At 48.6% G+C, this 21,359-nt stretch overlaps 10 protein-coding genes across 10 annotated transcripts; 4 read left to right on the top strand and 6 right to left on the bottom strand.

The window, feature by feature from the left end:
• Positions 1-70: 70 nt before the first annotated feature.
• Positions 71-1,457, top strand: V1513DRAFT_437425 (fatty acid hydroxylase superfamily-domain-containing protein). Its single transcript, XM_066896922.1, has one exon. It carries the CDS (start codon positions 208-210, stop codon positions 1,117-1,119), a length of 912 nt encoding a protein of 303 aa, XP_066755914.1. The 5' UTR covers positions 71-207; the 3' UTR covers positions 1,120-1,457.
• Positions 1,458-2,042: 585 nt separating this feature from the next.
• On the top strand, positions 2,043-5,072 carry V1513DRAFT_437423 (uncharacterized protein). Its single transcript, XM_066896921.1, has 4 exons — positions 2,043-2,471; positions 2,548-3,247; positions 3,517-3,526; positions 3,811-5,072. The coding sequence occupies exons 1-4, from the start codon at positions 2,315-2,317 to the stop codon at positions 4,753-4,755; spliced, it is 1,812 nt and encodes a 603-aa protein (XP_066755913.1). The 5' UTR covers positions 2,043-2,314; the 3' UTR covers positions 4,756-5,072.
• A 323-nt stretch (positions 5,073-5,395) lies between these two features.
• Positions 5,396-6,843, bottom strand: V1513DRAFT_169685 (uncharacterized protein). Its single transcript, XM_066894266.1, has one exon. The coding sequence runs from the start codon at positions 6,688-6,690 to the stop codon at positions 5,530-5,532; it is 1,161 nt and encodes a 386-aa protein (XP_066755912.1). The 5' UTR covers positions 6,691-6,843; the 3' UTR covers positions 5,396-5,529.
• Positions 6,844-8,207: 1,364 nt separating this feature from the next.
• V1513DRAFT_437419 (uncharacterized protein) lies at positions 8,208-9,854 on the bottom strand. The gene has a single exon (XM_066896920.1). The coding sequence runs from the start codon at positions 9,750-9,752 to the stop codon at positions 8,664-8,666; it is 1,089 nt and encodes a 362-aa protein (XP_066755911.1). The 5' UTR covers positions 9,753-9,854; the 3' UTR covers positions 8,208-8,663.
• Positions 9,855-11,065: 1,211 nt separating this feature from the next.
• V1513DRAFT_374192 (cyclin-domain-containing protein) lies at positions 11,066-12,192 on the top strand (the record flags this gene model as incomplete). The annotated part of the gene is made up of 2 exons (XM_066894842.1): positions 11,066-11,950; positions 12,010-12,192. 2 exons carry the CDS (start codon positions 11,066-11,068, stop codon positions 12,190-12,192), a joined length of 1,068 nt encoding a protein of 355 aa, XP_066755910.1.
• A 510-nt stretch (positions 12,193-12,702) lies between these two features.
• V1513DRAFT_437415 (ras family-domain-containing protein) lies at positions 12,703-14,549 on the bottom strand. Its single transcript, XM_066896919.1, has 2 exons — positions 14,233-14,549; positions 12,703-13,708 (listed from the first exon to the last, which is right to left on the bottom strand). The coding sequence occupies exons 1-2, from the start codon at positions 14,288-14,290 to the stop codon at positions 13,158-13,160; spliced, it is 609 nt and encodes a 202-aa protein (XP_066755909.1). The 5' UTR covers positions 14,291-14,549; the 3' UTR covers positions 12,703-13,157.
• A 127-nt stretch (positions 14,550-14,676) lies between these two features.
• V1513DRAFT_437414 (dephospho-CoA kinase-domain-containing protein) lies at positions 14,677-15,600 on the top strand. Its single transcript, XM_066896918.1, has one exon. The coding sequence runs from the start codon at positions 14,751-14,753 to the stop codon at positions 15,492-15,494; it is 744 nt and encodes a 247-aa protein (XP_066755908.1). The 5' UTR covers positions 14,677-14,750; the 3' UTR covers positions 15,495-15,600.
• On the bottom strand, positions 15,525-17,988 carry V1513DRAFT_462194 (uncharacterized protein). The gene is made up of 2 exons (XM_066899925.1): positions 17,661-17,988; positions 15,525-17,609 (listed from the first exon to the last, which is right to left on the bottom strand). Exons 1-2 carry the CDS (start codon positions 17,802-17,804, stop codon positions 15,855-15,857), a joined length of 1,899 nt encoding a protein of 632 aa, XP_066755907.1. The 5' UTR covers positions 17,805-17,988; the 3' UTR covers positions 15,525-15,854.
• A 224-nt stretch (positions 17,989-18,212) lies between these two features.
• V1513DRAFT_437410 (chaperonin 10-like protein) lies at positions 18,213-19,915 on the bottom strand. The gene is made up of 3 exons (XM_066896917.1): positions 19,359-19,915; positions 19,054-19,284; positions 18,213-18,998 (listed from the first exon to the last, which is right to left on the bottom strand). The coding sequence occupies exons 1-3, from the start codon at positions 19,662-19,664 to the stop codon at positions 18,327-18,329; spliced, it is 1,209 nt and encodes a 402-aa protein (XP_066755906.1). The 5' UTR covers positions 19,665-19,915; the 3' UTR covers positions 18,213-18,326.
• V1513DRAFT_437409 (actin cortical patch SUR7/pH-response regulator pali) lies at positions 19,916-21,295 on the bottom strand. The gene is made up of 2 exons (XM_066896916.1): positions 20,921-21,295; positions 19,916-20,862 (listed from the first exon to the last, which is right to left on the bottom strand). Exons 1-2 carry the CDS (start codon positions 20,963-20,965, stop codon positions 20,104-20,106), a joined length of 804 nt encoding a protein of 267 aa, XP_066755905.1. The 5' UTR covers positions 20,966-21,295; the 3' UTR covers positions 19,916-20,103.
• Positions 21,296-21,359: the final 64 nt, after the last annotated feature.

Raw genomic sequence — 21,359 nt, 5'->3', positions numbered from 1 at the left:
TGTGCGCAAGTCGTCGGGGGGTTAGCCGCCACAAATTGCGCGGCGTGCTACATATAGGGCATAACAGAACAGAGCTGGGAGCGCGAGGCGAAATCAAAGCATTTCTCTACAACACCATTCTAAAGTGTACAGCCTCGGATCTTGCTCCCATATAACGTGCCATCTCATTCACCACCCCGCCACTGGGACTCGCAGACCAAGTGTACAATGAATTACAGTACAGCAGATGCTTTTTTGTCGGCTCCTCCGCCATCTTTCGAGATTCGCGAGCGTGAGCCGCTTCTTTCGTTTGTCAGTGACAAGTATTTGTCGCTGATTCTCACGATTGTCATTTACTGGGGCGTCTCGATCTTTTTCCACATCATTGACACGTTTGACTTACTCCCGAAATACAGGATACATCCCCCTGAAGAAGTCGCGTTGCGCAACAAAGTCACTGTTCTTGAGGTCATTCGCGATGTCCTGCTCCAGCAATTAATCCAGACTATTACTGGTATTGTGCTGACGTATTATGACCCGCCAGACTATGTTGGCATGGAGGCCCGCGACATCTGGGTGCTCGCACACAAGATCCCATTTTTGTCACTGCCAGTTGTGTCGTTCTTGTATTACTACGGATTTAGCATCATGAAGATTATGGCCGCCTTTTTTGTCCTCGACACATGGCAATACTTCCTTCACCGCGCAATGCACAATTACAAGTATCTGTACCGGACGTTCCATTCGCGCCACCACAGGCTATATGTTCCTTACGCGTTTGGCGCATTGTATAATCACCCATTCGAGGGCTTGCTAATGGACACTCTCGGCGCTGGTCTTGCGTTCAAGCTTTGCGGTCTTACAATTCGCGAGTCGCTTATTTTCTTTTCGTTCTCAACTCTCAAGACGGTTGATGACCACTGCGGATACGCGCTACCTTTCGACCCGTTGCAAATTTTTTTCCAGAATAATGCCGCGTATCACGATATTCATCATCAGCAGTTTGGTATCAAGACGAACTTCTCGCAGCCATTTTTCATTGTTTGGGATAAGTGGTTAGGAACACAGTACAAGGGTAACCGTAATGTGCGCGATGCTGCTGTTACAGAAAAGAGTGAGGTTGAGAAGAAGGAGAAGTAATTGCGAGAATTGCAGTTACAAAATTCATGGTATCGATAGAAAGGTACCGGGGACGATGGCTGAGTCACGTGGGTGGCATTCAATGGAAAATAAGGTAATAATAAGATGGAATAAAAATGGCTTTATAACGTAATAATTATAATTTGCATGCATACTGTACAAATAGTGGGCTTTTGTCTTTTTTTTTAAAAAAATTTGTGTTCTGTTTCTATAATGACATGGCTCTCCATTTTGACGGGGCACGTTGTGTGATAGGGATTATTATAATAATTGGATGCTTTGGTCGGTGTTATTGCTCATTTTGTGGTTTTTTGATAATACAGAACTTTCCACTCGTGTGTTTCGTCGAAAATAAGCAAGCATATTTTGTTAGAACTTGCCAGTATGAATGCCTCAACAGTTATGATTGTTGCAGTAGCATACGCGTAAACGCGTTCCGACATATATCGGACAAACCTACCCAAGCTGCACTGCCTTGGAATAGTTGGCGAGGGCTGTATTCTAAATTCTCAAACCTGAAACGAATACCTTTCAGACGCAAGGCCAATTGCTGCTCACACAAAGTGTTTTAAAACCTCGCGTACGACAGCTCACTCAGCCCATATTCTCGTCGAACAATGACCAGATTAAGGGAAAATCGAGCACTATTTGCTCACGATAACTCGTAAATCAGACAGTATATCGCGGATGTTCCCTGCTCGACATCATCGTTAATATGATCGGCGCCGGCGAATGTACGAGTGTTACAACCGCCGATGGCATTTTTGATATTACCAAACTTTTCAGTGGCATTTTTGATATTATCCTTAAAAAAATTGCTGACGTTTGGCTTCGTCCGTACACCACGAGTCGTTAAAAAAACACGCACATAGTTCTTACTCAGGAGCCTGAACAGAGCCGCTGCTGACGCGTTGCACTTGCCCTCGCCTTACCCCTCCCCTCACGCCTAATCGCGCACCAAAATTCGGAGATCTTGGATTCGACGTTTTACTATCTATTTATTAGAATACATCAAACCGACTGTTTGTGGATAAATTTCCCTGAACTGAAATTCTCGCGCGTCGATATACTTTGCAAAAGAGCCGATTAAGTTGCTAGTACTTCCGTCAACAAGTGCATCATTGTTCACATTGCATCATCCGCATATCACTACCAGTCATATTCAGACTCAACAATAAGTAGTAAGCGATAAAAGATGGGATTTGCAGATATTATGAAAAATGGGTGGCACCCGGAAAAGGGTGCTGCGGGTGCGTCGTCATCGTCATCGTCGACCGGAAGGTCGTCGAGCATGGTACCAAAGAGTTTTGGGCTGGGGAAGTTCGGCGGATTGGCCGCTTCGTCGAGTAACCGTAAGTTTATTTCTTTTTCTCAATTTTGAGATGATGGTGGAAGAATTATGTGGCGAATGCTAACGTGACGCGTTAGATGAAGCGCCAGCCCGAGAGCCGTCGAAGCCAGTCTCTGAATTGACTGACGCAAAGCTGTTCCCGCCCCCGCCCAAGCACCGCGAGTTTCATCCAGATGCTGGGTCGGCGGCAATTTCGCAAGAATACGCGTACCTTTACCAGCCGGCGTTGGAAAGGAAACAGCAAGAGGAGCAGCGTCATCAGCAGCAACAACAACAATGGAGACCAACTGGTCAGACGTCGCAGTATCAGCCTCAGGGACAACCACAGTACCAGCAGCCAGGTCATGTACCAGGACAGCCGGCATATCAGCCACCTGCTCCGGCTCAGCCTGGGCAGCCGACTTACCAGCTGCCAGCATATCAGCAATCCCAGCAGACATATCAGTCTCCGCCCCAGCAGGCATTCCAATCACCGAGCTATCCGCTGCCCCAGCAGACCTATCAACCCCCCGCACATTTGACGCCATCGGCGCAGTCACCTCCACTACCGCAACGCGGACCTATGCCGTCGTTACCACCCCGCAATGTGTCTACGCCTCCGTTCCAGCAGCCTGCATATCAACCACCACAACAGCAGCCCGCATATCAACCACCACAGCAGCAGCAGCCTGCTTATCGACCACCACAGCAGCAGCAGCCCGCATATCAACCACCACAACAACATCAGCCTGCATATCAACCACCACAACAGCAGCCTACTTATCGACCACCACAACAATCGCCAGCACAGACACCGTCCTATCAACAGCCCGCGCAGCCGTTTGTCCGTGGCCATGGATACTCGCAGTCCGTAGCTGATGGCCGCTCGCCGTCTGTGTCTCCGCCGCCAATTTCCCAGCCAACACCGAGGTATCCTAACTTCGCGTCCGAAATATCTCGCGCTCGGGCCGGTCTTTCGTCGACATCGCCTGCGCCAGCACTGATCGGGCAAGCTGTGCCGTCTGGCCACAGACATACCCAAAGCACCTCTGTTGTTGGCAAAAAGGCTCCGCCGCCTCCTCCAAAGCCAAAAAACCCTGCGCTGAGAGGATCGCCTACATCACCTGTCGTCGGGCAATCCTCGTTCCCTGGGGCGTTTCCCGAGAATCATGTCGAGAGTAATATGAATAACAATGTAAGGGATTACTACTAGCTTCTTTTATTATGAGATGTATGAGTGAGGGGGGTGTAATGGGACAGTTATTTTCTGGCTGTACTTGGACATGGCGTCGGTGCATTTTTGATGTTAGAAATTTTTATGAACATGAAGGTTAACCTATTGTCTTCGATTGTATTTGTAGACCAAGACCCGGAGTGGACCGCGTACACTCTCTTCGCGACACAGTTTCAATGACAGTGCAAATGTGCCTGCCAAACCGTCGGGGCTAATATCGCGTCCGATATCGACACCAAAACCACCTCCCGCAGCGATGCCGGCAGTTGCTCCCCAACAACCGGCTCAGACGCAATGGACACCGCCACAAGTCGACCTTGAACTGGAAAAGAAATGGTACGCGATGGGCAATAACCCGATGAAGCTGCTACACTTGCCGGCATTTTTGTCCGGCCGGACGTACGCTTCCACGATCGCTATCGCTGGGAACACGAAGACCATTATGTTGTCCGTCCGATTCCCGGACTTGTCTCGGACGAAGTTTAGAATTGAGGTGGATAGATACGACGATAATAACGTGTCCGCACAAAGGGTTGACTTCCCGCCGCCGGGACGCCCAAGTGCGAGTGATTTGGAGGCTGCGGCAACCTCGTTCGGCGAGAACGTTGCTAAGTTTGTGGAGGCGAATGTCGGACGACAAATAGGTGACGGTGAATGCTGGACGGTCGCCAAAGAGTCCTTAAAAGCCAGCGGTGCAATGGAGAGTTGTGGCTTTATTCACGGCGTCGAAATTTGGTCTTCTAATCCCACGACTGGAGCCAAGAGCGGAGACGAAGAGATGCTGCGACGTGGCGATATATTGCAGTTCAAGAGTGCGCGGTTTAGTTCCTCGGGTCAGTCTGGGCGGTTAGTCGAGGAGAAATACGTTGGTGCGCCAGATCATACTGCCGTAATTGTCGCTGTGCATTCCGTAGCGCCGGTTGTTGTTACCGTGATGGAACAGAACGTGGGGGGAGTGAGGAGTGTGCGGCAAGGGAGCTATGTGTTTAGTGACATGTTGGAAGGCAGCGTTGTTGCATATCGACCGTTCTGGAAGGAATGGGCCGGCGAGTTGGAGACGTCGTGGCCGTGATTGATCTGATATTGAGATGGAGGTTATATAGAACAAAGGTGTTCAATTTGATATCTGCTGGGTAAAATGAGTTGGATATTTCATACTCTCGTGCGTTTTGGTGTTGAGTTGAGCTAGCGGACATATATGACATCTGTAGCATCTACAAAGATAATAATCATGATAACCGGTTTTCACAACGTCACAATGTGCTGCGATTGATAATCATCGTCATCATGCTACCCCTAATTCAATAATCCGGGCATATCAGACCACGCGACTCCATGGTGTCGCAAGGATGCGACTCTGTCTATCTGTCGTCGCGATTACGCAGGAGCATTAAAACGACTTTATCCCCATTTAACTGCGGCGCAAAATATGAACATCTGCCATCAAATTGTAGTTCCACATATATTAAGTATTACCTCGCTAGCACTCTTCCCATCCGTCATACAATACAACCGAATCATCCAAATGACTCCATAAATCAACTATTATTAAACACAACTCAGTACAATGTATATTAAACTCCACCGAGATGACTAGTTAGTAATATCATGTAATATCACAGTAAAAAGAAATATCCAAAATAGAAATTTAGAAAGATGTGAGCCGAAAAATAAAGAACATATCCATACACCACCGACAACTGTCCAAGAATGTCAATCTATCGTTCTGATCATGTGTAATATTACAGTAAAGGTTCATAAAGAAGATTAAAAAAGGTGACATGAAAAAAATAACACCACCAGCGCCTATGCGTGCTAACCAAACATGAGACAATAAAAGGAAAATCTAAAATGTGGACCAATTCCAATCGGTCGGAACATAGCTTCCGGTCCGCTCAGATGGTGTGCCGACCGGCACATCATTCTTCGGCTGTTGTGGGATAGTGAGCCCACCGCCTCCGAGCTGCTGTTGTACGTGGAGCTGGATTTGCCGGGAAAGCTGTGGTGAGGAGTCAGCAAGGACATCGTGAGGCTGGAATGGAGCGGGAAGGCCCTCAAGAACTTCGGGTGTTGTAGTACCGGAGCCATAGAAATACGATGACCCGGACGAGGAGCGACCCATAACTGTGGGGGTTGAAACGTTGCTACTGCGGTCAGATTCATCATCGGACACGTCGTCGAATGGGAGTCGCCCGCCGGACGAATTTCGGACCATATTCGTAATGCGATTGATGTTATCCAGCGCGGCAACGGATGCGGAAGTACCAGCGGTCGCACCCTGCGAATTCAGTGCCTCAATGACGTTCCTGCTGAACGCTGTCGCGCACGAGTCGCAAGTCCTACTCAGCGTGCCACTGGGATGGAAATTGCAGTTTTGATCCAAACGTAACAAATGAGACGAGTGCGCGGCGCAAAAAATGTGGCCGCACTTTCGGCAGTGGTGACGCCTGTCCCAGAATGTGAAGGTCTTGTGGCAGGTCTGGCAGTCGTTCACGTTGTCGTCTGGGATCCAGTGATTTCGTCTCGGTGGGCCCGTGACCGACGGGATTTGGCCCCAGAAGAGCTGCTGCGACCAGTCCTCGCCATTGACCTTGAGGGATGTGCCGTAACGTAGTACCGCTGGACGGTACATTGGCTTCTTGAGTGATCGCAGGTGGGGGGGAGGCGGCGGCGGCGGTGTAATAAAAGACCTCGTCGAAGTCGGCGAGGTAGAGATCTGAGTCGGAGACGTTGTCAGGATGGACGATGCCGATGAAGTCGAGGACGACGGTGAGATCTGGCGCGGAGCCGTGGTAGCCGAGGAGCTGATATTGCCTGCCGAGCTCATGATGCTGGTAGAGGACGGGTGCGTGGAGAGTGCCGGCGAGCGCAGACCGGCAGAGTAGTTGAGCTGAGGAGACGAATACGCCAAGCCAGAAGTTTGGTATGCGGAATGCTGAACTTGGAACTGGTAGCGGGAGTAGAGGGCAGGGTCGTTTGGTTGCACAGCTGATGCGAGAGCCACCATTGTTGTCCGCAAGTAAGTCTAGTCGAATAGGCAGATGGTTAGCAAAGCGGACGACGAGGGGGCATGAAGAAGAGGACCGCGGTCGACAAGGAAGGAAACGAAGGCGGCGCTCGTCGTGCCGACGGCGTGTGTCACCAGCCACTCCGCATCGCCACATGATTGAATTGACTCTGCGGGATCTGAGTCGCCCTCAGCACCGCCACAGTGGGCCTTGCCACCGCCGCGCAGATTCTGTGGCGCCAGCCAACCAGTGGTCGCGCATTATCGCCATGCCACTACCATAGCTGCGAATGTGCCGCAACAGACATGTTATCTTGGCATAGTGTAATCGATAGGGCTAGTGCACCGCCACAGTGGACTTACGCTGATAAGCTGTGGTGGCAGTTGGCTTGCCTAATCGGGCTCACGTGCGGCGACTCATTTGCTTGCCAGTCGGCCAATCACATCGAAGTGGCAGTCAGCAGACTAAAGACGAAACAATTTCCAGCTAGAGGTGCGTTTTTGTACAGTAAGAGAGTGACAAGTGAGTTCCTGGGCGATAGAAGACAAGCTCGCAGAAGGCCGAATCTGTTAACGAGGTGAACGAGCTGGTCCGCGAGACAGCCAGACCGAGTTGCGTCAGTGGCGTTGTCACTTTTGAGTACTCCACACCTGCGCGTTTAGTGTGACACTCGTGGGTTTTGAGCCCGTCCCCAATTCCGAGAACTACGATATTTTCCATCAGTTCTGAAGTGCGCTGAGGCCAAACGCCACAATACTTAGATCAGCTACTAGTAGTTTCATTCGCTGGTTTTTGTGTGTGTGTGTGTGTGTGTGTGTGTGTAAGCGGACAATATGTTTAAAGTGTTGCGTCTTTCGAATTGCTCTACTTGCTAGCGTTCTTGCAGAATTTCTAGCCTCGAGAACAGCACGGAGAGACTGATTAGTAACCATCTCCTGCACCTTGGAGCCGTAACTATCAATTCAGCAACACAATTCGATTGAAATAAAGAAGAATAATACTTTAAGATCTACTACAGACTACACATGTGCTTTGAACTTTGAAATTAAATGCAATACAGCAATTCGGTTTTCTTTTACCGCCACGCCTCTTATAACTGTCATCCATTTGCTGCCCGTAGACTCAGCACGCTTCTACTTGGTTTATTCGCGAACCGGGCAAGGCTATCTATCTATCAGTCACGTTCCCCATGCCATTCACACTATCTATGTCATGAATGACCTGAGCGGCAACCAGCAAAAAAAATATATAAATAAATCAACCTCTGAACATATAAACTACTATATATTTGTATCCTGTACCAGCCACAGCGACTCAGATTCTTCTCACGCTCGACAGTTCTTTTGAAGTGTGTGATGAATCGTGGGATGATTTATTGCGCAGCCACGCATGTGAATCTGGAAACCAAAATTCGATTATTACGGTGTCCCCGCCAGTAGCCGCCGATACCCGCGATTGCTTCGCGTTTTGATGACGAACGTTAGTGGCCGTCCTCCTAGACCTAATATGTAATAAACAGCATAATTATATTATATTTTAAAAAGTCATATGTCCAATTGCGGCTGATGAAATAAAAATATAGTGCCGCAGATAATATATTTTTCTGCGATCCCTGACATACTTAAACAATCTAATTAAGTCAAGACTGCATCCATCTCCTACAATTCTTAATTTTCTATGCGGCGAACTACAAACTTAGAGACAACTAAATCACAAAAATATTCAGACTGAGCCACAACCCATCTCGTCGTCGGCTATTTACCAGAATATGTCCATTAAGTATTGCGTTTATTCCTGACAAAAGATATGCATCAAACAAACACAAAACCGCAAATGATTAGCTATTACCAAAGAACATAATTGCCCGCAACTATTTCTTAATACACACACATATTCATACAAAAAATACAACCAAACATGGACCAAACAATATAAATACAACGCCATAAACCTAATCGTACAATCACTCTGCTCATCCAACGGTGTGCAAGGAGATTCCACCGTGATCTGGGAAATGATCCTGCTGATATACCGCTCCAGAAGGCGCGTGTGGATGCGAATGCACCTGGTGATGCAAATGCGCAGCATGGGCGAGCGCCTCCGTCGGATCCATCAGCGCCGGATCGATTTGCGACGGTCCTGTCGCATCAAGATGGGCGTTTCTCTGAATACTCTGGGCGACATTTTGCACACCGGCCGGCGACGGCGCCGTCTCCTTCGGCTTTTTCTTGTCGTGGATCTTAGGCGTCTCGACATGTCGCTTGTGTCCATATGCTATCGTCACCCACGCGTTTGTCTTGGAGAAACACATCATCACTCGCCCTTCGCATCTGAAAAACTCGCGCGCTTTGGTTCGACGTTGACGAATGCCGCCATCGCGCATGCGCTTCGTGCGATCATATGCACCCTTGCGTTCCTCTGCGCGCGAGCACGAAAAGTTGTACTTGCCGCCATCCGGATGTGGTCGTCCTCCTTTCCGCAACTGGAAGAAGTACCCCATGCAATCAAACATTGAGTCTCTGATCATCAGCGCTGCAATTTTTTGCGACTCGGCAGTATCCCTTACGATGGCATCTACCGTCCGCGCAGGACAAGTCGGAGACCGCGGCATGATTGCGCTCGCCGAAATCGTGATTCTGAACCGCGATGGTGCACTCTCAGAATCGAACTCCGGATGCTCATCGTGCTGCACCATGAACGCCTTGAGCGCGTCGCAGAACTCCTCGTATGTCCCGCACTTTGCCTCGAAGTCCATCTGTCCCTGTCCAGTAGTATCTTCCTCGTCGTCTTCATCCCCATTCACATGGCTGCTCCCGCCTTGTCCATCCACAGCACTCTCCTCGCGTCTGCGCTTCCGGTTCTGAATACCCTTTGCGCGACACCGCTGGCAAGACCGCATGAACTGGCCGTCGGACACGGATGTGAATGCCGCAAGCAGGTCCGCCATGCTCGTCCGCGTCACACGAGATTTGCAGCCCGAGCATGGGTAGATATACTCCGTCACCTGCGTGATCGTGCCGGGCAAAGTGTGTGTCTGAATAAGAAGCTTCGATTCATCCATCCGCGTTGCGTGTGAATAGTATCCAGAGTCGAAGCTGTTGTTTTGGTGGTGAGGTTGCGATGCTATTATGGTAGCTGGTATGAGAAACGTTCGTAAAAGTGGTGATGGGCGAACGGGGTGCGAACTCGATTGATATGACTTCCTCTGAGGGCAAGGGTTTGCAATGACGCACAGAGGAGGGATCGCTACGTGACACTGAGTTTGTGAAGCAATCTAGGCGTACATCTAGTCATGGGCCGCGCAGATCGAGAACCGGGTTAAGAAGACGAAACCAGGTTTAATGGCCATCCGACGTAACAAATCCACAATAACAGCACAAAAATCAGTTCGACTCTAACCTTCAAATTTTCATTATCCACAAACTGAATTTCGCTTTGAATTCTCTAGTGTACGTTTGGCGCATTTTGCGATGCGTATGTGGATCAATATACTTTGTGTCTGTAGTCTGTAGTTAACCCGCTTTGCTCTTTCGTCAGTGGTGCTGGTAGTGTCTTTATTTCTTCATGCCATTATTGACCAGGGAGATTACAATTACAAGAGCAGTCGATATAAATTATGAATTTACTGGAGGCTGGCCGCAGAGCACTTGATTGCTAGCTAATTTGGCAAACTGCTGCTGATTCTCATTCGCGGGAATTCGGAGACATAAAGTTATACAGACTTAATACATTAAACAAATCATGCTGACATTGCCACAACGGTATTATTATTTGAGAAAGATGCGACATGAATTTCATATGAGTTTTTTGAGAACAAAGGAGGTTGTGTTAACTTTGGTTAACTTAAGTATGCGCGTACGTAGTCACTGATATCTTTGGTCGCTGTGACGGTGAGAACGAATGGCAATGAGGAAGGAAAAGAGGGCTCCTTGCCAACCACCGTACCCACGCTGCAATCACGGGCCTCCCAATTGTTAATGCTATGCGTAGACTGCGACTTGACGTCAAATTGAACCACAACCACAACCACACTCGGCGCCGCGCATCCTCGTCAGTCGTTCCTCATCTCGGTCTCCCCACTGTCCGGCACTCCGTCTACTTCTTGCATTTCTCGCGATCTCACCAAACTGCCGACAGCAACACATACCCCGATGCTTAGCAGCGCGAGCGCCTGTATCTAAGCGACGGGCAGAGCGCCTGCCGTGCGTCCGCCAACTCGCTGCCGGACTAAATCGACGTCAAATACAGGTCGATCCGTGTCTGTCGGACCTCGCTCTGCCTTCATCTCAGTCGCCACTATCGTGATCTCCCGTCCCTCCGGCCCGTCGTGACCGCGGCCTCGAAGTCGACCTTCGCGCGCCAAAAAAAAAAACCATGACCGACTATCCCGGCGGGCCGGTCGCTCCCAACCAACAGCTTCCTCTACAGTATCATAATTCCACCATATCATCCTCGGTCAGTCGGTCCATCGTGGGATCTTCTGTTGCGGGCGCGACGGGAGTGGAGCAATCGTCGCCGTCGAACTCCTCCCACACATCGTCGACGCTCACTTCCCCAGCCTCGGACCCGTCACACCTCGACATATTAAACCACCCAGTTTCAGAAGTACTCGTCATGATATCCGCGCTTCTGCAGCGGATCATAGAGGCAAATGACGCACTCTACATATCCCATCACCACCACTCGCACGACGGCAGAGCCAGAGGTCTAGCATCCAGTGTGCTCGCATTCCACGGACGTAATGTCCCGGCAATATCTCTACAATCATACTTAATGCGAATATTGAAATATTGTCCGGCCACGAATGAAGTGTTTTTATCATTGCTCGTGTATTTCGACCGGATATCAAAGCGCGCAAACGCAGGCGAGTTCAGCGAGTACACACTACCGGCACCACAACAACTGCAACAACAACATCAGCAGCCACTGGAACAACTACAGCCCGATTACCGCACACAGTCTGTCACGGCGATCCCGTCCGCAATACCAGCGACGCCATCGTCATTTTCTTCGTACGCTCCGCAGCATGGGCATCAGCCAATCCCGCACGATCCGCCTACATATTCAGGACAGCCGCAACAATTACCATTTGCACAGCAGCAATTCGTGCCGCCGTCTCCACCACTACCACCACCGCCACCACCACAAGACGTGTTTGTTATGGATAGTTATAATATTCATCGTCTGGTCATTGCCGGGGTCACTGTCGCCAGCAAATTTTTCTCTGATGTATTTTACAAAAATTCCCGATATGCAAAGGTGATTGCAAAAATCCTACTTTCTGTGAACCCGTAAGTACAGGACTGACTTCTGATTAGGTTGGTGGATTGCCACTCGAGGAATTAAATCATCTTGAACTACAGTTTTTGCTGCTAAGTGATTTCCGACTCGCCATTCCGTTGGAGGAATTACAGCGGTACGGCGACCTCTTACTCCAGTTCTGGGACAGAGAAGTTCCTTCACATAACAAACCAGAACAACAAGGATCCTCAGGGGCCTAAACGACTGCCTCTTATCCTCTCATGGCATCCTGGATTTTGGGTTTTATATATGTAAATTTTACGTTGGTTGGTCTTTGGTCGGACATGGACTGTGTAAATTCCGATTTGTCAAAATTACGGGTTCTGCATAAGTGGATGGTATTTGAAGTTGGAAATCAACAAGAGCAACGGCAACGGATTCACGCAGTTTAATCGGTCCTTGTCAGGTGTACAGCTCTCCCAGTATCTCCATCTCTGCACTCTCCACGTCATCTATACGACATGGGCCGTATTGTCTTTATTTCGTGTGCTATACAGTATACATGGTCTTGCAGTCGTCCCCCAGTAATTCCTTTTTTTTATATACATATTACTCATTATCTTTATACTGTTTCCTGCCCTTTTTTTTTGTTTATTCTTTGAGTTTTTATTATTGCTATGGCCTGTTAAGTATAGATTTGACTGCTTTTATTTGTACGATTATGACGTTTATTTATGTTTGCGTATATTATTAGTTGTAATTAATAGTGGCAAGCTTCTAATCAATTATATTAAGTTGTTGTGTCAAAGTCGTCGGAATTGTCGACATTTCATTTAATTAACATTGAACGGACTAATATCTTTCTCGTGTAAGTCCATTAATAGATAACTAATTAAGACAAAAAAAAATAGCATGTAGGAACAAAGGCGCACAAAAAAAAACACACACACACACGCACAAAGCATTGTAACACAGAAATCAAACAACGAAGATAAATATAATAAAACATAAGAACCTTGCCATGCCTTCTTTGCTACACTATATCATAAAGTTACGGTCCATCGAGAGAGGTTGTAAGAATTGGAGTAATTAGATATTTACCACGTATGCATTACGATCATCCTCCACACACGGTCCCTACGCTCCGCAAAGACATACATACAAGCATCATTCACCAGCGGCTTTATTGCGAAACTGTAAAGTTGGAAGCTAACAGATAATTTTGTCAGCAGCACTTTCCGCCACCCGTGGATTTCTGTCCGCTGCTGATATCGATGTTATTAGCCTGCTGCGGCTCCGACGCCAGATCGACACGCTGTTTTATTTGCCTAGCCAACGAAACAAACGCCTCCTCGACGTTGATATTCGCCTTTGCGCTGGCCTCGATGAATGGGATTCCGAGTTCGTTGGCAAGGGCCTTGCCCTGCTCCGTCGACACGGCGCGTTTTTCCTCCCAATCGCACTTATTCCCGATCAACAGCTTATTAACGCCTTCAGACGCGTGCTGTTCGACGTTGGAGAACCAGTTGCGGATGTTATTAAACGATTTCTCGTCAGTGACGTCGTACACGAGTAGAATGCCCATCGCGCCGCGGTAATATGCCGTCGTGATCGTGCGGAATCGCTCTTGACCAGCAGTGTCCCAGATTTGCATTTTAATGCGCTTGCCGTCGAGGTCGATTGTTCGGATCTTGAAGTCTATGCCGATGGTTGTAATGAATGATGGCGTGAATGAGTCTTCACTGAAGCGGAGAAGCAGACATGATTTACCGACACCTGTGGTTGGTTAGATTAGTTCAGTCCGAATTGATATTCATGAGTGAGCAGTGAGCAGTGAGCAGTGCGGATCCTGAATGGTGGTGATAGGTGGTAGAACCAGAGCCATACATGCAAGTACAACGCAGTATAATTCGACTGACAGTATGCTTCCCTTGTTACAATCACATATCATCGCACTGCACAATAATAAGGCCGAATGGTGGATCTGACGGCCATCGACACACGCACAATCGTCAGGGGCGAAGGCGAAACATATGAAACTGCCAGTAAGAACTGCGGTCATTGCTAACGCTAGCCAGTCACTCCATTTAGTACCCCTCCCCTATTACTCGTCATGTAGCCAACGCTGATACAGAACAGTTACGACCCAACTGAAATTGAAGGTAGCCAGATGTGACCAGTATGACGACTCTCCGCCAAGTTAATCCCACAACCACCACCACTGGACAGTCCGCTCACGGCTCATAGACAACCACGTCGTTTTATCTGCACGCATTCAAAGACAGAGTAAACCAACGTACCGGAATCGCCAATCAATAGCAATTTAATAAGAATATCGTAGTTTCGAGAACTCGCCATGACTATCCGTCTTATAACTTATAACGCCACGCACGCTACTATGGCAAGCAAAAGCAAAAACGCTCTATATCGACGTCACTGTATCAGCAAGTATTCTACCGGAACCACGAAACTATGACAGGCGGTCGGTGCAGGAATGAATGCAGACGGGGCGGTTGACTGGACAGTTCGTGTGGAGAGTAACGCTGCTTGTCGGATTGCGAGATGGCTGTCAGGACTGAGCCCTTTCCCTTGTGTGCTTGCGTTGCGTGCTTAGACGCTGGCGGCGTTGTCTGCTGCTTCTCCAATCGCAACCCTAGCCCAGTCATCCTGCGTCACTGGACAAAAGCCACAAAGCACAGCCACATGACACACGCCTCAAAATGGAGCATCCGTTCCTTGCATGTTCGAATGCGTCGAAGACAGCAACTCTGTCACTTCGTACAATTCCGTTGTATTGTCGTCCTGACCTAAATTGAAGATGCTAGTCCTAGGCCTAACAGGCGGTATCGCAACTGGCAAATCCACGGTCGCAGCCATCTTGTCCTCGCCGCCGTATTCTCTCCCGCTCATAGACGCCGACAAGATCGCGCGCGAGGTCGTTCTCCCCGACACCCAGGGCTACGCGAAAATTGTTGCACACTTTGCGCCGAACATACCGGACCTGCTTTTACCTCCCGATGAGTATGGCAAGAGAGGCCTGAACAGACCGGTGTTGGGGCGGTATATTTTTGGCAACGAGACCGAGCGTAAAGTGTTGAACGCGATAATACATCCCGAGGTACGAAAAGCAATCTTCCGGAAGTTAGTGTATCACTGGCTCGTTTCGCGGGCGGATATAGTGGTTTTGGATATTCCATTGCTTTTCGAAGCTAAATTTGACCTGTTCTGTGGCGTTACAATGGTTGTTGCCTGCACGCCTGATCTTCAGCGCACACGGCTCTTGAAGCGGGACGGCCATGTGCTGACGGAGAAAGATGTTGAGCAGCGAATCGCGTCCCAGATGTCTATCGAAGAGAAAGCACAGCTTGCCGATGTGGTCGTGTGGAATAATGGGGGTCTGGATGAATTGAATACGAAGTTGGCGGCCGCGATAGCCTCAGTGCGACCGTCTCGGTTGACAAAGTGGATCGAGTGGATTCCTCCTCTCGGTTTGGCGATGGCGTTGGCTTGTTTCATTCGACGATATTTCTCAAAATCGGGTGCGAGGGAAAAGAAGACGTGATGATTGATTGATTGCATTCGTAGGCGTTACCAGTAATGTATGGAAGGAGTTAGATTGAAACGATAATTAAGCATAATAGATTTCGCATACAAATTCGACAATAAAATTCTGAAGCAAAGCCATGCAATCAAAGCTAGTTCTTGATATCCATTAATATGACGCCGATAGACCCTCACCATCACAAACCTTACTTATTCAACCGTGAAGCGCCATAGTACCTGACCCTGTTTCATCCACTCATGCTACATCATTCCCACATGACTTATGTACAAACTATTAACAAAACAAATATCGAAACTTCTAAGATAAGCATAGCCCAATCGTCATTTCAGATCATTCATATAAAGACAAGACATTATATCACACAATAACGCATCCAGCGAACGATCCTCTTCGGCGATGATGCAAAACCGTGCCCTCGTCAATTCCAACCGGATCGTCACCCGGAGGGGCGTCCAACACCTGCGACAATATCGGACCCCGTCGATGGCGACGTCGGGAACGCATAATGTTGCCCAAGGTAAAGTTGTTACTGGCGTTGTTATTTTGCCCAGGTGCTGAGCCGTCTCCTCCGCGATTAAGTAGCGCAGGCAAGTTTCCGACTAGCAGATTTGGGCGCACGGCGAGCTGCGCGTACCGTAGGAACTCATGTTCGGGATCCCCGCTGCAGTACTCTGCAAATTCGCGTTCAAGCTGGATCGCGGTGTCAAAGTCTCCCATAAGGAGAAATTGAAGATGCCCGTCAATTACCTTTTGGTGGTCGTACGCGCATTTGAGTTGAATGAAGCCAGTCGGGAAGAGCACTGTGTCGCCCTGAGAGAGCCGGGCATGTTCCGGAGGATCAGTTAAATCTTGCGATGGAGCCGGCCGCTCGCGCGATGCCATAGACCGCCGGTTAAACAGCACCCGCTCTTCATTACGACGCATAACGCTAAGAGTGCTCTGCCACGTCAAATTCGGACAGTCGTAAGTCGCGAGCCTCATAATCACACCTGTTAAGTCCTCGGCCTGTGGAGCCCCGTATTCACCTCGATCTACCAACCTCTGCAGTGTGTCAAGCACCTTGCCGACTCGTTCCCTCGTCACTTGAACAGCAACATTAATAACCTCGTCCGTCACACGTGTATTATCCAACTCCAAGTTCTTTAGTGCTGGACATGACTTTAACAAGTTAGTGACACCTTCGTCGGTCAAATTCTCACAAAACGAAAAATGCCCGTGCCGCAACATCTTGCCGCAATCGGCTCTCGCGATCGCGTTCAATGTCGCATCTGAGAGCTGCGAGCATTCCTCACAGTCCAGGTACGTCAAATTCGGTGTGTTTGGAATCAACGCGTTGAACCCATCTTCCAGGATGGCCGGAATACCGGACAACTCGAATTCGTACAAGTCGGGCACGGCATACGCGAGGTCCGACAGAGTCTGGGACGTGAGCAGAATGCAGTAAGACAGATTCAGATACTGGATCTTTGTAGGCAAAATATGCGGCCGTCGCGTGACTGGATCGATGAGTATCCTGTCGCGTGAGCCGCTTACCAGCACCCTCATGCTCTCGTCCGTTAAGGATGTGCAAGATGCCATCGACAGGCGCCGTAAATGTCTTGCGGAATTGTGGAGTTCGCGCATAAAACTTTCGTCTTCAACCCCTTTGCAGCCCGAAATCCGCAAATCGCGTAAAAATTTGCAGCTCCGGAGAATATCAATCAGCCCGTTCGCGTCACAGTACGGGCACCACGACACGTCGAGCGAGACTAAGTTCGGGCAGGACGAACTAATTGTAAAACAGCTTGCGTTGGTAAGCGTCATTAAACTCGAAAAGTCAGCGTGTGTGAGGGAGCTATTGTTTTTGATTAGTTGGGTGAGCGCATTGTGGTCGAATTTGCGGCTGCCTTCTAGACTTATGAAGAGCAAGTTTGATAGCGACTTTGCTATCCCGAGTGATTCGAATATGTCGAGGTATATGCACCCACGCAAGTTGAGATCCTTGACGTACTTCCCCGAGCGAGTTATCAGTCGCGTTAGCTGTGCAGAACTGAGACGGGTGTAATATTGGGTGGCATCAATCGTATGCCAGAGTGAGCCATCGTAGCAGATATCATACCATGATCTCGATACCTACGCCTTGTTACCTCGCTATTCAGCATGGTCCACATGACGACAACATACCGCAGATAGCTTTAGTAGATCGAATGAGCTTAAGTGGCTGAATATCCGCAACAATAACTCTCTTGGAAGCGCATCAGTTGGATCGACGCCCTTACTCTGGCAGACTTTCACAGAGTACGTTCCCGGCGGCTCCAGTGTAGGCATTGAAGTCGTCTTAACGAACAGTTCTAGTCGACTTCCGCAGCACAAAATAGACACCGGAGGTATTCACATGCATAAAAGAAAACGTTTATATGTGGGGAAGGATATATGGATGTCGCAGGGCTCACAAGGTCGCGAGGACTAACTGCTGTATCAAGCTAGCAGGGTTTTCGTACCAAACAAAGTCTGTTGGGAGTTCTGTGGTATCGGGTACAAACGTAAAATACCGACGCCTGTACCTCTCAGTTATTAATTGTATGAGAAGGTACCAAATCACGATATCTGCCACTTGAGGCATAGTCATTGATTAATTGCTCCACATTATTTTGTCCCAGTTGGCCATGCAAGGTGGGATGACCTTTGTTTCCCCAATGACGTAGTCTCGAGGGATCCAGAATACGATGTGGTATATTATACGAAATTTATTTGCATTTAACGCCCAAAATAGTTCTCTTTATTAAAATAAAATAAAAATTCCACCTGAAGTTGTAATAGTTACAGATATATTACAATCCGACTCGTTAGCTACTCCTGATTGGGAGCAACGATGAGCTTCTTCGCTGACACGCCTTTCAACTGCTCATTCAACCCAGCCTGCACCTGATCCAAGCCACCCAACAATCGCCCTGGCTGAAATTTAAAGACAGTACTACCTGGTTTGGTAATCAGTGGAAAATAGTCCTCAATCAAGAACTTCTTTGAGCTCGCGCTCAAATGTCTTTCGGGTGTCGCCTGGAACTTGACTACGACATCACTAAATTTTGACGGCAAATTATACGGGACAAGCGTAATAATCGTGCCCTTTCCAATCGCCTGCGCAATGACATTCCCAGTATCCACTGTTCCAAAGTTATCGTACACAGCAATATACGGCAGTTCTGCTTTCAGAGCACTAATGACATGGTCCTCGGAGGTCCGCTCGATTACGACATGCGCGCCTAGAGATCTGACGTAATCTGCGTTTCGGGAAGAGGAAGTCGTGACGACTTTATAGCCTGCTTGGACAGCGAGTTGAATTGCCGCTGCACCGGTGGCTGAAGACCCGCTATACACCAAAACGGTTCCTTTTGTTGGTTCGGGCGACAGATTCGACAGATCTGGAAGATCGAGATGGAGTTCCTTCGTGAAGTAATAGATAGTGGTAAACAATGCGACGGGAGAGGTGACAACCTTCGAAAGGTCTGCGTTATCCGAAATCTGATGAGTAGATTAGCATCGTAGAATTCGCACAAAGCCTTCGCTTCCCGCGTACCTTTGCAATATGTCCCATCTGAGCAATCGTGTACTTTTGAAACCCACCATACTGGGGACCGGAAAGAGCGTCTAGACTCGCCAGTACTGTATCCCCTACGCTGAATTGTGGGCAGTGGGTCTCGACGACTTTGCCAGTGACTTCGAGTCCGAGGATTGCCGGGAACTTGATTGGCAATACATCGAAGAATTGCAATTTCGCGTCGAGTGGGTTTATAGCCGTATATGCGACCTACACCGTTACAAGGCCCACTAGTCAGTCTCACCAGAAATTAAAATTAATTGGTGTATAAAAATCCGGAATACCTTGATCCTTACGTGATGCTCTGCGAGCTCAGGATTCGGCGCGTCGTCAATGACGACTGGTTCCCTCTTTGCGCGAATCCAAGCGGCTTTATTGGCAAATTTTTCAGTCATATCAAAGAAAAGGCAGTGGTTAGTATGTAGATACCTAGTTGCAAGGAAGCGACCAAGCAAATGACGGCGGATCCAGGGCCTTAAGTGGTGCACCATGCTCATTGCATTGAATCCTTTCTGACGTTGCACGTCATCGTTACCCCCCGGGCCCCGGGACAGCCTATTGCAACGTCTGCATGCGCACGCGCTGGACATATCACGACCAAGCTAGGCTTAAGGGTTGCGCTGACCAGCAATGGACGCGTGATGATCTACACACGCGACTGTTTTGGCGAGCACGTCGGTGACGCTCCGGGTAAAATGACAAGGCTGCTTGTTTATTATAGCATTTCAAAATAAAATTCGAATTGAATTCTTATCTAGATTTGCTGAGTAGTCTAGCCGAGCACACCGATCGTTGAACTATGTTAGTAAGCTGCTACGTGATGTCCTGTATTGAACATAGCGATGATTTCCAGTATCCAATTCTATTCACTTGATACAAGCAATTGACCCCGTAAAGCACATAAAACTCCTTTCCAATAAAGTTCCACAAAATCTTAGGTCCTGATATACATAAACAGTCATAAATACCAAGAAAAATGCCAAACCACAAGTCGTACTAATTCACACTTTTAACTGATTATTTTCGTGCTTACATTTGTCGCATACCCACTGCACTGTCGACTGGGTGGTAGACGACGTCACTGCGGCGTGAGTGTCGTGTCGAACCACAGCAGATTGAGACCAACCAGAAGATGGAGGCGAGAATGGCGGCCACCGCAGCACCCCAGGCGATGCCGAACGTGGTACGGCCAGTGGAAGCCGTAGTGCCGAGCGTAGCGTTCGCGTCGTTGAAAGCTCTGGCCTCAACAAAGTAGAGAGCGGTAGCCAGGGCAGTCGCAGCGACGACACACGCCAGAGCGAGAAAGCTAATGATCATAGTGCAGACCGAGGCACCACGGGAGTGGAAGGAGAAAAAGCCAGCAATGAATTCCATGACAGTGAAGATGGCGGCGACACAGTATAAAATGATCATGACGTATGAAACGGCCTTGACCGCCTTCAGGGCACTGTCGACTTGACTTGGCACGTTATCGATGGATGAAATGCCTAAATTCTGCTCAATAACGGAGATTGGGTTGAAGTAAAAGAGACCATGGGTATTGCTGCAGTTGCTGATGGTGTAGACGTTGGCGCTGCTAATGGTGCCCTGGCAGTAGTTCCAAAGGCCAACCTGGAAGAAATCGGGAAAGCTGGGATTAATAGAAGTCGCAGTGACAGTGTTGCTTTGGACAGTAACGGACAGATTCTGAGTGTTCAACCGCATGAAGTACAACTTTGATAGAATTCCATGGTCCTCCAAGCTGCTGATAATCACAAAAATGGTGAGCACGAGGGCAGAGATAGTGAACTAGATAAAATTAATTAGCCATTGTGATTCGAGAGGGAAAAGAACGACCGACACGTACGAAGTAAGGGAAAGAAATAATAAAGCAGTTTCTTCCGGCGGCCATTGTGTGCAATTGTATAGAATGCGATCTACAGAAGACTGGAGTAGGAGCGGGAACAGGCGTACTTAAACATATGGTCTGAAGATTGGCTGTAGCCAAATGGAAAGCCGCAGCAAGGCACCGAAGAGGCGACAAAGGATAATCTTAATCTATTTTTAAGTTTGATACGCATTCCCCGACCCTGCAGACACCAACGTAAGCTGCAGCTACCAGCCATTCCCCAGATAAGATTGTAGTGAGCACCCAGCCCTCCAGCGAGATCGCAGCCGTCGCTGGATAGACAGCTGTTGCAGGCGCGATTCATAAGTACTGGTTTATGATATGAATTCCATGGGCAGGTGGGGGGAATATCCGCAATACAGTCATTCCATCGCTATAAATTCTGCACTAGCAGAAG

This window comes from Lipomyces chichibuensis (assembly GCF_038497645.1).
Source record: "Lipomyces chichibuensis strain CBS 12929 unplaced genomic scaffold V1513scaffold_3, whole genome shotgun sequence".
NCBI classification, from domain to species: Eukaryota; Fungi; Ascomycota; class Lipomycetes; order Lipomycetales; family Lipomycetaceae; genus Lipomyces; species Lipomyces chichibuensis.
This window is presented reverse-complemented; position numbering and strand designations above follow the sequence as displayed.